General features: G+C 44.4%; 3 protein-coding genes across 5 annotated transcripts in view; 1 reads left to right on the top strand and 2 right to left on the bottom strand.

The window, feature by feature from the left end:
- Positions 1-3,852: 3,852 nt before the first annotated feature.
- On the bottom strand, positions 3,853-5,924 carry slc10a3 (solute carrier family 10 member 3). Its single transcript, XM_016495338.1, has one exon. The coding sequence runs from the start codon at positions 5,561-5,563 to the stop codon at positions 4,190-4,192; it is 1,374 nt and encodes a 457-aa protein (XP_016350824.1). The 5' UTR covers positions 5,564-5,924; the 3' UTR covers positions 3,853-4,189.
- Positions 5,925-7,340: 1,416 nt separating this feature from the next.
- chmp1a (charged multivesicular body protein 1A) lies at positions 7,341-11,405 on the bottom strand. The gene is made up of 7 exons (XM_016495339.1): positions 11,087-11,405; positions 10,719-10,738; positions 10,553-10,630; positions 9,167-9,313; positions 8,950-9,078; positions 8,672-8,865; positions 7,341-8,502 (listed from the first exon to the last, which is right to left on the bottom strand). The coding sequence occupies exons 1-7, from the start codon at positions 11,091-11,093 to the stop codon at positions 8,481-8,483; spliced, it is 597 nt and encodes a 198-aa protein (XP_016350825.1). The 5' UTR covers positions 11,094-11,405; the 3' UTR covers positions 7,341-8,480.
- Positions 11,406-11,597: 192 nt separating this feature from the next.
- Positions 11,598-12,704, top strand: part of pdhx (pyruvate dehydrogenase complex component X) — a 25,345-nt gene continuing 24,238 nt past the window's right edge. Inside the window, exon 1 of one of the 3 annotated variants that reach the window (XM_016495337.1) lies at positions 11,598-11,889. In XM_016495337.1, the coding sequence (XP_016350823.1) occupies positions 11,643-11,889 (247 nt within the window). In that variant the 5' untranslated portion in view covers positions 11,598-11,642. The remainder of the gene's footprint in view (positions 11,890-12,704) is intronic. The other 2 variants (XM_016495333.1, XM_016495332.1) reach the window with 2 other exon arrangements.

Raw genomic sequence — 12,704 nt, 5'->3', positions numbered from 1 at the left:
TTATTACATCCGAGATGAAATGTCACATCCAAGATAATATCATCGCGCTAATCAGGATCTGGCTAAATCGGTTCTTCGAACGCACCTGTTGATGATGATTAGTCTGGCTGGATTGAGTTATCTGAGATAATTGCGCGTTCGTGGGTTGGTTTAAAAGGGGCTATGTATCGATACTCGAAACCACGATCAGCAATGCAGCGAGTGACTGGCGGCAAGACATCATATAATTAAAAAAGACACCTGACGAAAAACTTGACACATTTCTGGACTTTTAAAAGGAAATGTTAATGTTAAAATGTTATAACAGATAAATGAAATGTGCACTGTTTTTATTTTTATTTTTTTTACATGATTCCCAATTATTTATATTCACGATTTCTAATATTTTACATTTTTATTTCAATGTAATTAGCAATTTGTTTAATTTTATATTTGAACAGATTTGTTATGTGACAGCATCTATAGTATTAAAGACTACACAACATTATTATATTATCTTTAAATACATTTTTAAATGATTATTATTTTAAATTGTAGTCCCTGGATTAGTGGGGTACTCTTGTAATAAAGTAGCATTAGTAACGGACAGATTTTAAGTATCAATTCTGCTTAAAAAGATGCGCTCTAATCCTGTTTACATGAAATAAGCTGCTTCCAAGCAGGTTTAAGCTTACTGTTGCTATGACAGCAAGTCCAGGATGAGCTTCGAAGAACCAAACAATCCAAGATCAGGCCAAATTATCAACAATCATACAGCAAGAATAAAAGTTACGCCTTCTTTCTTTGCGTGAACATTTGGGCGGCGTTATGCAAATCTTCCCACATCGTGACGTAGATATGTGGGGGCGTTAGAAAGAGGCGTTTTAGGTATGCGTGGTTGACTCTTAACTTTTATAAAGAATATCTCTTTGGATTTGAGACTTTAGTCTTTGCAACTTTACAGATATTCTTTATGCACCAAGAGCGTGTAACACTCCAAAGAGAAAGGAACAATTGAAATCGCATCATATGGCCCCCACATCTGCAGATCAAATCGGATCCGAATTTTCTGCATCTGCATTTTTGATCGGAACTCCGCGCAGCTCCCGCACTACTCTCCATTGGAAATGAATGACTTCCGGTCTGTCGCTTGTCGGAGATAGTGGAAAGGCGGCTTTAATGGATAAGTTCATTTCTGACCCTGACCGGAGCTGCTGTTTGTTCTGGTGTTGTCAAGAAAATGTGAGTCTCGTTGTTACTGCATTGACGTCGTTTCAGACTCACTGTGATCTCCAGCAGGAGCTCTGATGTGTTCTGGTGTCTCATCAGCAGGCTCACACAGGACTCCTGTAGATGCTGCTCTGTCTCATCATCTCTGGCTCTCTTCATAGGTCTGCGCGCTAAACAAATAACGTTACATCAATCTCTAAACTAGTGAGAAATGCGGCTGATGGTAATACTACGTGTGTGTCAATGACAGGAATAGTCCGTCTTACCGAGCAGAGCTGTGACAGTGGCGGAGCGCGATGAATGTTCTTCGGCTGATGTCGCGCTCAACATGCTGCGATCATTTCATTCGATCCCGGTGGGATTAAACAGATAAAGCACACCAGTAACGTTACACACATGCACTTCGTCTGCCGCAATTTCCGCAAACCCGCGCGCTGACATCGGAGTTCTCACTGGTTGTGAGAAAACTAAAAGCAACCTATCGCCAGCAACAGTCTTTTACTGCGAGTGGTTTCATTGGTTCGGAGCGAACGGGCAGCAGCCAATCGTCATGGGCACCTCTGTTGTCAGCCAATCAAAGAGTGAGCGTCAACCCAATCACAGAAATGCTACAGTGAAGCATGAAAGACGATATATTACAACAAATGCATCCATTAGGAACAAAAAACATTATTATTTTTTTTGCTGATGCACTGATGGAGAAATACAATCAATAAAATAAACAAAGCACCATCACAAGATCACTCAGCTCCCTGCCTGTAAACGAGCAGAAGAAAGAACAAAGACCACTAGAGTAAACATCAAGCTTATGCAGAGCTTAAAGGGATAGTTCACCCGAAAATCTATATTCTGTCATCATCTCTCATCTTTATATCATTTCAAACCTGTATGATTGTCTTTCATCTGTGGAACACGTTATTTAAAGAATGTCGTTTTTACCTAAAGTCAATAGGATCCAGCTTCAAGCTGCAACAAGGACATACGTATAAAGGTAACCAAAGTAAAGTAATCCAAACTCCAGTGGTACAGTTTTTACCCAACCCATGTGTCTTTTCAGAGCTTGAAACTTGGATCCCATTGACTTTCACTGAAAAACAGCTGAGACATCTTCAAACATTGTCTTTTGTGTTCCACAGATGAAATGAAATCATATGAGTTTAGAATGAGACAAAGATGAGTAAATGATGACAGTAAACTATTCCTTCAATAGATGTTAGTCATGATGGTGAACATGAGATAGGACATGCTCTTTAGCCACAGCCATACTTAACACCCGAGAAAACAGGACTGACCATGGTACACTGCAAAAAAATGAGGGCTGGATGAAAGTTTAAGTGGGTCAGTTGTCTCAAACACAAAGCCAATACTGTCTGCACACACTCCAATACGTCGATCCATGATATTCACAATCACGTGGATGTGACACTGTCAATGTGGTTGCAAACCATCTGTTCAGTAAGTATATTATAGTGTAATTCAAAATGAACACAAGTTCAGTGCATGACACAACAACACAAGCACATCTGCTTAACCTCTGAGAAAAAGCCAATGCAGAACCGTGTCTGTGACAAATGAACGTCAACAAACCAGCATCAATATTTGCCTCTTTCAGTTGCTGGAAAATCTGAAGCTTAAAAAACCCTTTTCAGATCAGGGGCCAGATTCATGAAGCTTTTTATGAAAAAGTAAGAAGTTACATTTCTTAAGATGAATTAAGATGTAAGTGCAATTCTTGAAAAAATTCTTAAGAAGTTCTCAAATGTTTTGTTAAGAACCTTTTATTCCTTAAGAAGAGAAGCTTTGATGATACTGTTTGTGCTCCTCGCTGTCTCGCCTTTAAAGTAATAATAATCATAATAAGACAAGATTTATGGCAGGCTGGAGGTTATTCTAACTTTTAGAGGTTATTCACAGTGAGTTTAAAGAACATTTTTGTTAGGAATTCAAATCTTTAGAACAAAAAATATTGTAAGAAAAAGACAAGTACATTCTTAAGAAATGCAAAATACTGGTAACACTTTACTTAAAGCCTTTATGTATAATGCATTATAAAAGTAGTTTTAATGCATGAATTATGCCTTGTAATATACCTTATGATGCATTGTACAGTCTCATGAATAACTGTAACCACAGTTAATACAGTATAACACTTATCAATTCATTGTTACACTATGCATTTCAAATTCGGTTAAAATTATTTACAAGATATAATGTATTACAAATGCACATTACATTATGCATTGTACCCTTTAATAACCATTTATAATTCATTATACATAAAGGCTTTAAGAAAAGCGTTACCAAAATATCCCTAACTTTATTCTTAAGATAAAAAAGAAGAAGAAAATAGCAGTTAAGAAGAATTTCTTAAAAGTGGCCCCAGTTCTCTTCAGATGAGCTTTTCACTACAGATAAGCATGTGCTGCCCAGAGAACTCAGGATAAGGGTTAACAGCTCACGGTCATGCTGTCCGGATGTTGGTAAAAATCACATATTTTAGACAGACAGCATAATCTGATGAATTTGAAAAAGGCCAACTTTGATTTGAACTTGCATGTGGGATTGACGAGAAGAATTGTTGAACTCTGCAGGCATGAACAAATATAAGTCATGGTGCCAGAACTGAAAGACACTTCTTTTGTCTTGTCAAAAAGCATTTAATCACATGTCACCATTGTTTCAGCACGTGGTTCAATCACAGCAACATCATCATCACACATCATCTCGAAACAAGATACAAACAAAGCATCAGAATTACAAAAGAACATATCGCAAAATTACTTAGAAAAATATCTCATATATTCCGTAAACACTGTCATTTTAATACGCGTAAGACTGTGTTAATTAAAATCTGATTTAAAAAAGAGGCTGAAATAAAAATGGCCACAATGAGCGAAGGCCTTTGGTAGTAAGACAGAAACACTTCAGCGGCCCGCAGACTGATCGAGCGTCACGGCCGTTCTGGCAGTAGTGCTTGGCTTTAGCTGGCGGTTCCTGAGGCGGGCGGCAGGCACAGGCGTCGCTGGGCGATGTGAACCAGCACCAGCAGAAGCATCTCCGACGTGCTGCTGAGGGCCACTATGAAGGGCGCCTGGGACGCGTAGTCGGCCTCGGCCCGCTGGAACGACAGCTGCATGACAGCCAGCGCCAGGAGACTGTTCTGCACGCCCACCTCGATACTGACGGTTTTCCTCTGAGCCAGCGGCAGCCCCGCCAGCCGCGCTAAGCCACAGCCCACCAGCAGCCCACAGACGGGCACGGTCACGCCCGCCGCCACGATCGGAGGCTGCACGTTGGCCAGGATGGAGGAGCCCATCTGATAGGCCATGAAGATCCCCCCGACGATGAGCACGAAGCTGAAGGGGCGGATGAGGGCGAGCAGGACGCGGGTGACGGCGGGCAGGCGGAGCTTCACCAGCATGCCCAGCGAGATGGGAATGGCGATGAAGAGCAGCGTGCCCAGGATCTTGACGAAGGGCACGTGGAGCGCAGCGTGGACCCCCAGCAGCAAGCCGTACAGCGCCGAGGACAGCGGCATGGCTGCGGCCGCCACCACGGTGGAGATGAGGGTCATGCTGATGGCCAGGGTGACGTCTCCACCCAGCAGCAGGCTGTAGAGATACCCCCCGCCTCCACCCGGCGCCGAGCAGGTGATGACCAGCCCCAGTGCCAGCGCCTTGGGAAGGGACGCCAGGCGGGACAGCCCGTACGCGTAGAGCGGCATTATGAGGAACTGTCCCGCGACACCCAGCAGCAGCGGCACCGGCCTCTTCAGCAGACCCAGCAGAACCTCCACCTCCACCTTACAGCCAAACGCACACTTGTTGATGAAGATGAGCGGCAGCAGCACGAACAGGACGGGGTTCTCTGAGAAGTGCGACAGCCCGCTGGGCTCGAGGAGCCGGGCCGCGGGGTCATCGCCGCCTGCCGCCACCCTGATGGAGTAATCGCTCCGCTCCTCGATCAGAACCGGCTCCGAGTCCCTGTACAAGTCCAGCAGCTGGATGAGCAGCGGAGCCGTTCCCGGTACCCCGGACCGGATGCTGATGACGTAACTGCTCACGGCTCCCGAACGTCCGCTGTCGCTCACGTTGAGGATGGAGATCACGTCCGGGTCCAGAGAGCTCACCCGAACCGTCTGTTTGAGGCTCTCGCGACCCTTCCGGCCTCCGGAGCCGCGGTACCTGCTGGAGATGACGATCACTCCCGGCGTGTTCTGGGGAAACTCGAACTCCTGCGAGGAGCCGTCGCCGATGTACAGGTACTGGACGGGGTTCTGGTTCTGATCGGGCTTCTCGGGATCTTCTGCTTGAGCGATTAACAGCAGACAGCTCAACACGAGCACTGTCTTCATGACTCCACCCGCCGCACCGCTGAGAGCTGCCAGTGCAATCACCGATTCATTAGAGGTGGGAATATTTCTCCTCGTTCTGGCTCAAACACAGCTGCGGTCCGCTAGTAACATCTTTAAATCTGCTCATGATCGTAAAGATCAGACTCACAATCATCTCATGACGGCTTAGACAGGAATCCACTCAGCACCGCCCAGAAACATCCAGCACGAACAGTTCAGAGACGGTGTTTCCGTGTGTGTCTCGTCATGTTTGCTCTTGTTCCGTCATCTGCTCGTGACTCCGGTCTGAGCAGCTCGGGCGGTTACTATGGGCGACTCCCTGCAGAAACAGCTTGTGGCTAGAAGGGATACAGCAAAATCTACTGGGCATGCGCACATCAATAGAGCGGACATTTTCTCTCACTGTACAACAATAATTACTATTTTTGCGTTATTGTAATGGGTAGGTTTCGGGTTGGGGTAGGTGTAGACGTTAATAAAACACAATCTAATAGGTACAAAATTCAATTTATTGTTAGCGTCCGGTTTTTGCTGTGTCCCTTCTAGCCACAACCGGAGAAAGCGGAAACCAGCTCTGAAAGTGTTCATTTTCATAATTAAATTCTTCACTGCGTAATTCCAATACCGCGTCTTTTAAAGTGTTTCCATCATTGTTCAAGTGTAAATTCTTATCCAAACAGTAGCTGAAACGCCACAGACTCGGCGTTGGTCACGTGGGAGCCGTTTCTTTATTAAACGCTCTCAAGGATGGACCAATCACAGCGGCTTGTGAGGCGTTTGATCTGATCGTTTCAGGAAGACTGCAGCAGCGGATTTGCGATTGTGTATCAGTTACCGATTCTGGAAAACGACACATTTAAACAATTATAATTTCAGTGTAGAAATGTCTCCAGTGAAGCATAAATGTCCTCTGATATTTGAAAAAGATTGAATTAAGGAAAGGGCTTTCTGAGCAGCATTGCGCCCCTGCAGGAATAACCATGTGTTTGATGGAAACCGGTATTGGAGAGAAACGCCCAGTGAAACTCTTCAGAAAACACCTTTTACAGTCTATGGAAAACACGGAAACACTGGCTCGTCACCCAGACTATGGAAGCCGATCGTGGACTAACCTCACAGACAGTCGCGCTTTTTTTCCTTCTCTACTGTAATGTTTCCTTTTGACTTGTCAATAAAAACGTGTTGATTCTTCCCCAGACAGCAACATAGTGTTGGCCCAGATCCGGCCCACATCTGGCCCATGTGAAATCCATGCGGCCCAGATGTGGGCCGAAACTGTCTGCTGTCTGGGTCAGAATCAGATTACAGAAACCATTGCATGCATTGTTTGCTGCCCTGATAACTCACCTGACATTCAACGACTGTTGTTTTATCTTCATATATGATTGAGCTGATTTAACACGGTTTGTAAATCGCTGTTCCACGACACTCTAATTGTCTTAAATGACTTACTGTACAACACTGAACATTGATAATAATCAGAAATGTTTGTTGAGCAGCAAACCAGCATATTATACTGATTTCTGAAGATCATGTGACACTGAAGACTGGAGTAATGATGCTGAAAATACAGCTGCGCATCACAGGAATACATTAGTTTACAACATTTTCACATAAAAAAAGTCATTCAATTGTACTCATATTTCACAAAATTACTGTTTTATTGTATTTCTGTTTAAATAAATGAAGCCTTTGGTGAGCAGAAGAAACTAGTTTCAAAAACATTTAAAAGCTGCGCAATTTTATTCAGTGAAAAGAACAAAAAGAAACATCCAGACAAGATCAGAAAATTTATTATGTGCTTGCATTCGATAAACATACAGTAATGGTAATAAAGCATGTATGTGTAGTGGAACATTTCTAACATTAGTTATTTATGGCATGAATAACTGGAAGAGGCATTCTACATTCTCAATCATCTAGCATCACTTTATGTCTTCCCATGCTGTAAATCAGCATTACTTGGGTGTAAAACGTGTCATATTTGGTGTTGTACAGGATGGTACTGACAGAACAGTGTTGTTAACAGAGCTTCTGTGGCTTTGAGCTGGTTCTTCTGTCCATACGAGCTCAGAATCAAAACCACCTGCCGTCAGTGAGGATTATCACCAGGAATCTACAGGTTCAGCTCAGGGGCTTTTACAAGCATGAACGAGCTGTAAACATCTTCATGTCAAATGTTGTTTAACGGACTAAGCTGCTTAAAAAAACAGTAGCACTGGAACATGCCACATAAGATGCATTTCAGAACTGATATTAGAATGATTTTATTTATTTACATGATGAATGCTCAGAAGAAACTGATCTAACCCTACACCCGAGCGGATCCGGAGGAAACACAGCACAACTGCAGCAGGAACCAAAGGCTCTTACAGAAATATGAGAAAATAAGATTCCATTACAATATGGTGTGTGTGTGTTTATATCTGGGGTGGATTCATACACTCTTGTAATATGATGGAGGCACTGAACGCAAGAAGCACCCAAGTAAGGCATGAGGAACTGAAGCAAACTCAGGAGAAAATCATGCATTTCACGCGCTGTATACTACACTGACATTATGAACGATCAGTCTCTATCAGGTTTAAATAAATATGCAAACTTCAATCAACACAGTGTCGGTAAAGAGAATGAGCAAAACCCAAGAGCCCTCCTCTGCATCAGAAGCCCTGCGTAGAGTAGAAATAAGCTTCCTGATCTTTCTCGTCCAGAAATAAAGAGGGGAAATGACTTGTGCTCTTTTGACAGACACAGTCATGTTTGATGACGGAGACACTGAGAAATAAAGAGCTGACAGATGAAGGAGAGACAGTACATGTTTTCATCAAAGTGTGGGAGATAATGTGCATAAATGGACTGGTTTATAAAAACCAGCGTCCTCCACGCAGGAAAGGTTTGATTGAATCTCTGAACGCCATCAGTTACGTAAAGCTGCCAACCTGTAACACAACATCAGTCACCAACACTGAGTATGAGTCCATGCATCAGTAAACCACAACAGGTCCCAAACCAGATGAAACGAGCACTCAACAGCTTTAAAGACATGAAATATTAGGCACAACTACTGGGGTGTAATGTGAGTGGTGACTCTGGAGGTGAGAGACGTACCGTCTGGAGAGCTGGTCTTCTTTGTCCTGCGAGCGCACTGACGTCTCTCCCAGTGACGAGGCTCCCGCTGGCAGCTGACTGAGCTGGTCCTCCACCTCCAGGCCGCTCTCCTCCGCGATCTGCAGGATCAGATCATCCACCTGCTCCTGCGGCGTGCTCAGCGTGGTGGCAGAGCTCATGGAGTCCTCCATCACCTGCACACACCAGCAGCTCTCAGAGACCACGGCCTGGGCTAAAATGCTCATGAGAAATAGGATTCAAAGGATCTCGGCACTCACCGAGGTGTGAACGTCTAGATTCTGAACCTGGCTCTCAAACTTGTCCATGACAGCCGACACTTTCTGCAGGTCCATGGAATTCAGAGCCTTATCCAGAGCTTTAGTCACCTGCGTCATGCTTTTCGTGACCTTTTGAAATAAAGCAGGATAAAGGCTGGACTCAGATCGGTTCTTAGAGATGTTGAGAACAGCAATCAGGACACAGTCCTCGTCTCACCCCCTTCATAGTCACGGCCGTCTGGACCTTCGAGGCCACGGCGTCCACGCGAGACGCCATACGCAGCCAATTCAGACCCTCGTTCTTCTTGCGAATGGCATTCTCTGCGTACACACGAGCACACTCCACGTTCTTCTGCTGGAGAGCCTGGAGAGTTACAAACACAAGATAAACAAATGAAGCTTCTTCTGCGGACACGTGAATCAGGAGTGACGGTTCAGCCGAGAGGTGACTGCTAATTTATCATTAATGATGAGCACATGTGAGCTTTGAAATTAAAAGCTACATGTTGGATCCTTAAAGATAGGGTAAGCTGATTTCAGAGAGGCTAGCAATAGCAAGCTAGCTTTGAAAGCATAAGATCCCACCCTCCCAGCATAATCACTCTCCAAAGCCACACCTCCTCCAAAACACAGGCAGAGCAGAGGCTAACCAGATGAGAGAGATTACCTTATGTCTCATTCACCGGTGAGAAAACATTACAGTACAAAGTGCATAATATTACAATAATAATGGCTTCCATTCTTGCTCGCTCTGCAGTAGCGTAATGGAGCGCGCTGATGGCGTATCATGTCTGCGCCAACAGGGTGTGCGGAGGTATGCAAACACATGCATTGAAAGGCAGGTAGGACAGCCTATCGTAGCCTTCGGACCGAGGAATATGATTGGACAAACATTTTATGGTCCTACGCCTTCCACAGACAATAGAAATACATTTAGAGCACTTAACTTAGTTGTAAATGTGACCCTGGACCACAAAACCAGTCATATGGTTCCTTTTTTTGACATTGAGATTTATACATCATCTGAAAGCTGAATAAATAAGCTTTCCATTGATGTATGGTTTGTTAGGACAGGACGATATTTGGCTGAGATAAAAATTTGGAATCTGAGGGTGCAAAAAAATCTAAATATTGAGAAAATCATCTTTAAAGTTGTTCAAATGAAGTTCTTAGCAATGCATATTACTAATCAAAAATTAAGTTTTAATATATTTACGGTAGGAAATTTACTAAATATCTTCATGGAACATGATCTTTATATCCGAATGATTTTTGTCATAAAAGAAAAATCAGTAATTTTGACCCATACAATGTATTGTTGGCTATTGCTACAAATATACCCCAGCGACTTAAGACTGCTTTTGTGCTCCAGGGCCACAGATGTGCTGTGACAGAACCGAGCACAACCCTGTGACTTTACCCATAAGCACTTGACGTGAAGATAACTGACATGCCCCTGTTTGAGGTTTTAAAGGCAGGGTAGGTGATTTTTTTGTTTTGCTGGCTGAAAGTCTCTTCACATCCCGATGGCAATCGCAGACAAAGCTGACGTCACTATCACAACACACCCTGAAGCAGTGACGTCACACATCTGCTGCTCTACCTTTTTTACTTTGGCTTGTTCGGCTTTGGAGTCTTTCTCTGCCTTTTTGGCCAGTCGCTCCAGCTGCTTCGCTGTGAACTGGTGAAAAAGACAAGATTCAAAGATCAGATGAGACTGCCATCATTAGTGCATCCATAGTGAGGGAAAGACAGAAATATATAGTCACCTTAAGCTGGAAGAGTGTGTCTGTGTGAGAGAAACACACCAACAATCAATCAATCATTCAGCTCACGTGATCAGAACTAGTGAACATGAAAGGCCTCGAGCCTTACAGGTTACATGTTTCTAGTTACACAGCAGCACTGAGAGTTAATACTGATAACGAGAATAAACTAATTCAACTACACCAGTATGACACAGAGCCTGGTAACAATCAAATCAAACGTTAACGTGTGTGATGATGACACAGCATATCAGTTCATATTTATGAAACGAGATCATGATTCATTACAGAAAATCCGATCAAATGACATTCCTAATAAAGTCAGTGATAACACGGAGTGTTTAACAGACATCGAGCGAGCGTTTTCCTACCGTCCATGTTAATGTTCACTGCGGTTTTATAAGGTCTGATGGTTTAATTCGATGTTTTTCAGCTCGATTCGTTTGTTTATATGTCTCCGCTCGGGCGTCTCTCTCTCTTCCGGGTTCAGCTGCTCACCGGCGTCATCATGACGTCACGTGCCGCTTCTTCTTCGGGCTTCAACGGCGGCTTGAGCTCCGGATGTGTCACTAGCGCCTCCTCTGGAGCCGCTGTCCCCAGGAACGGTGCGAGTATCTATCACTTTGTCCACTCCTAGCACATTAAGTATATTCTTTACTAATTTTCCTTTCATTCATAATCTTTACATTTCTTTCATCAAGTCCTTTCTCTGTGCTTCATATTTTCTGCATTTAACTAGTAGCTACATGTTACCTGACAATATAGTCACAAAAGTCATTCTGATGCTTTCTTATAATGTGAAGTGTACTGTTCAGATTGCTGTGTCCCGTTCTCAGCCTAGTCTCTTCTTCTAGTGAAGCATACAGTAGGATACTTGTATCGCACTCAGTGAGAGAGCGTCCAGGGAACAGTCCGCGAGCGGCGCTAATGAGCGAGCCCGAGCTGGAGCCGCCCGCAGCGGCAGAGAAGAAGAAGGCGCTGCAGCGGAAGAAGGGCACAGCGATGGCGGCGTCCATCAGACTCGGGCAGAGGGCCGTTTTCATTGCTCTGAGAGCCATAAAACCCTATAAGCTGACCGTTCAAAACAGACTAATAATTCAGGATAAACGCCAGTGGACCGCAGGCTGGACCGGAAGCGGCTTCAGACACTTGTTTCAGTCGCCGTCAGTATGTGGTGAGTTTTTCTGGCAGGTCAGCAGAAGGGCAAGACTCATATTTATTTATTATAGCACAGTTTACATCATAACAGCACTGTGTGCAGACGAGTGTATTTGCTCTACACTAAAGTGTTTCTGACAGTTATGATGGCTTTCGTTGATTGTTGTGTGCTGCTGATTTCATTAGATTACTGAGTTGTTGCTCTTTTGCAAAGCACAGACTAACACACTCGCATACACACACACACACACACACTCTCACACACACACACACACATTCACTCTCTCTCACACACACACACATTCACACACACACTCACTCTCTCACACACACACACATTCACACACACACTCACTCTCTCTCACACACACACACACTCACTCTCACTCACTCTCTCACACACACACACATTCACACACACACTCACTCTCTCACACACACACACATTCACACACACACTCACTCTCTCACACACACACACATTCACACACACACTCACTCACTCACTCACTCACTCACTCACTCACTCACTCACTCACTCACTCACACTCACTCACACGCTCACTCACATGCTCACTCACACGCTCACTCACACGCTCACTCACTCACTCACACTCACACACTCACACTCACTCACTCACACGCTCACTCACTCACTCACTCACTCACTCACTCACTCGCACACACACACTCACTCACACTCACACACTCGCTCGCTCACACACACTCGCTCGCTCACACACACTCACTCACTCACACACTCACTCTCGCACGCACACTCGCTCGCTCGCTCACACACACTCACTCGCTCGCTCGCACACACACTCCCAC

This window comes from Sinocyclocheilus anshuiensis, unplaced genomic scaffold (assembly GCF_001515605.1).
Source record: "Sinocyclocheilus anshuiensis isolate Anshui unplaced genomic scaffold, SAMN03320099.WGS_v1.1 scaffold662, whole genome shotgun sequence".
Taxonomy (NCBI): Eukaryota; Metazoa; Chordata; class Actinopteri; order Cypriniformes; family Cyprinidae; genus Sinocyclocheilus; species Sinocyclocheilus anshuiensis.
Note: the sequence above shows the minus strand (reverse complement) of the source record. Positions and strands in the feature narration are given on the sequence as shown.

Coding starts and splice junctions, on each gene's coding strand:
- slc10a3 (XM_016495338.1), bottom strand. CDS start 5,563: ATGAAGACAGTGCTCGTGTTGAGCTGTCTGCTGTTAATCGCTCAAGCA.
- chmp1a (XM_016495339.1), bottom strand. Junction 9,314..10,552: donor AACAAGCCAAAGTAAAAAAG/GTAGAGCAGCAG, acceptor GTAACTCTCCAG/GCTCTCCAGCAGAAGAACGT. Junction 9,079..9,166: donor CGGCCGTGACTATGAAGGGG/GTGAGACGAGGA, acceptor TTATTTCAAAAG/GTCACGAAAAGCATGACGCA.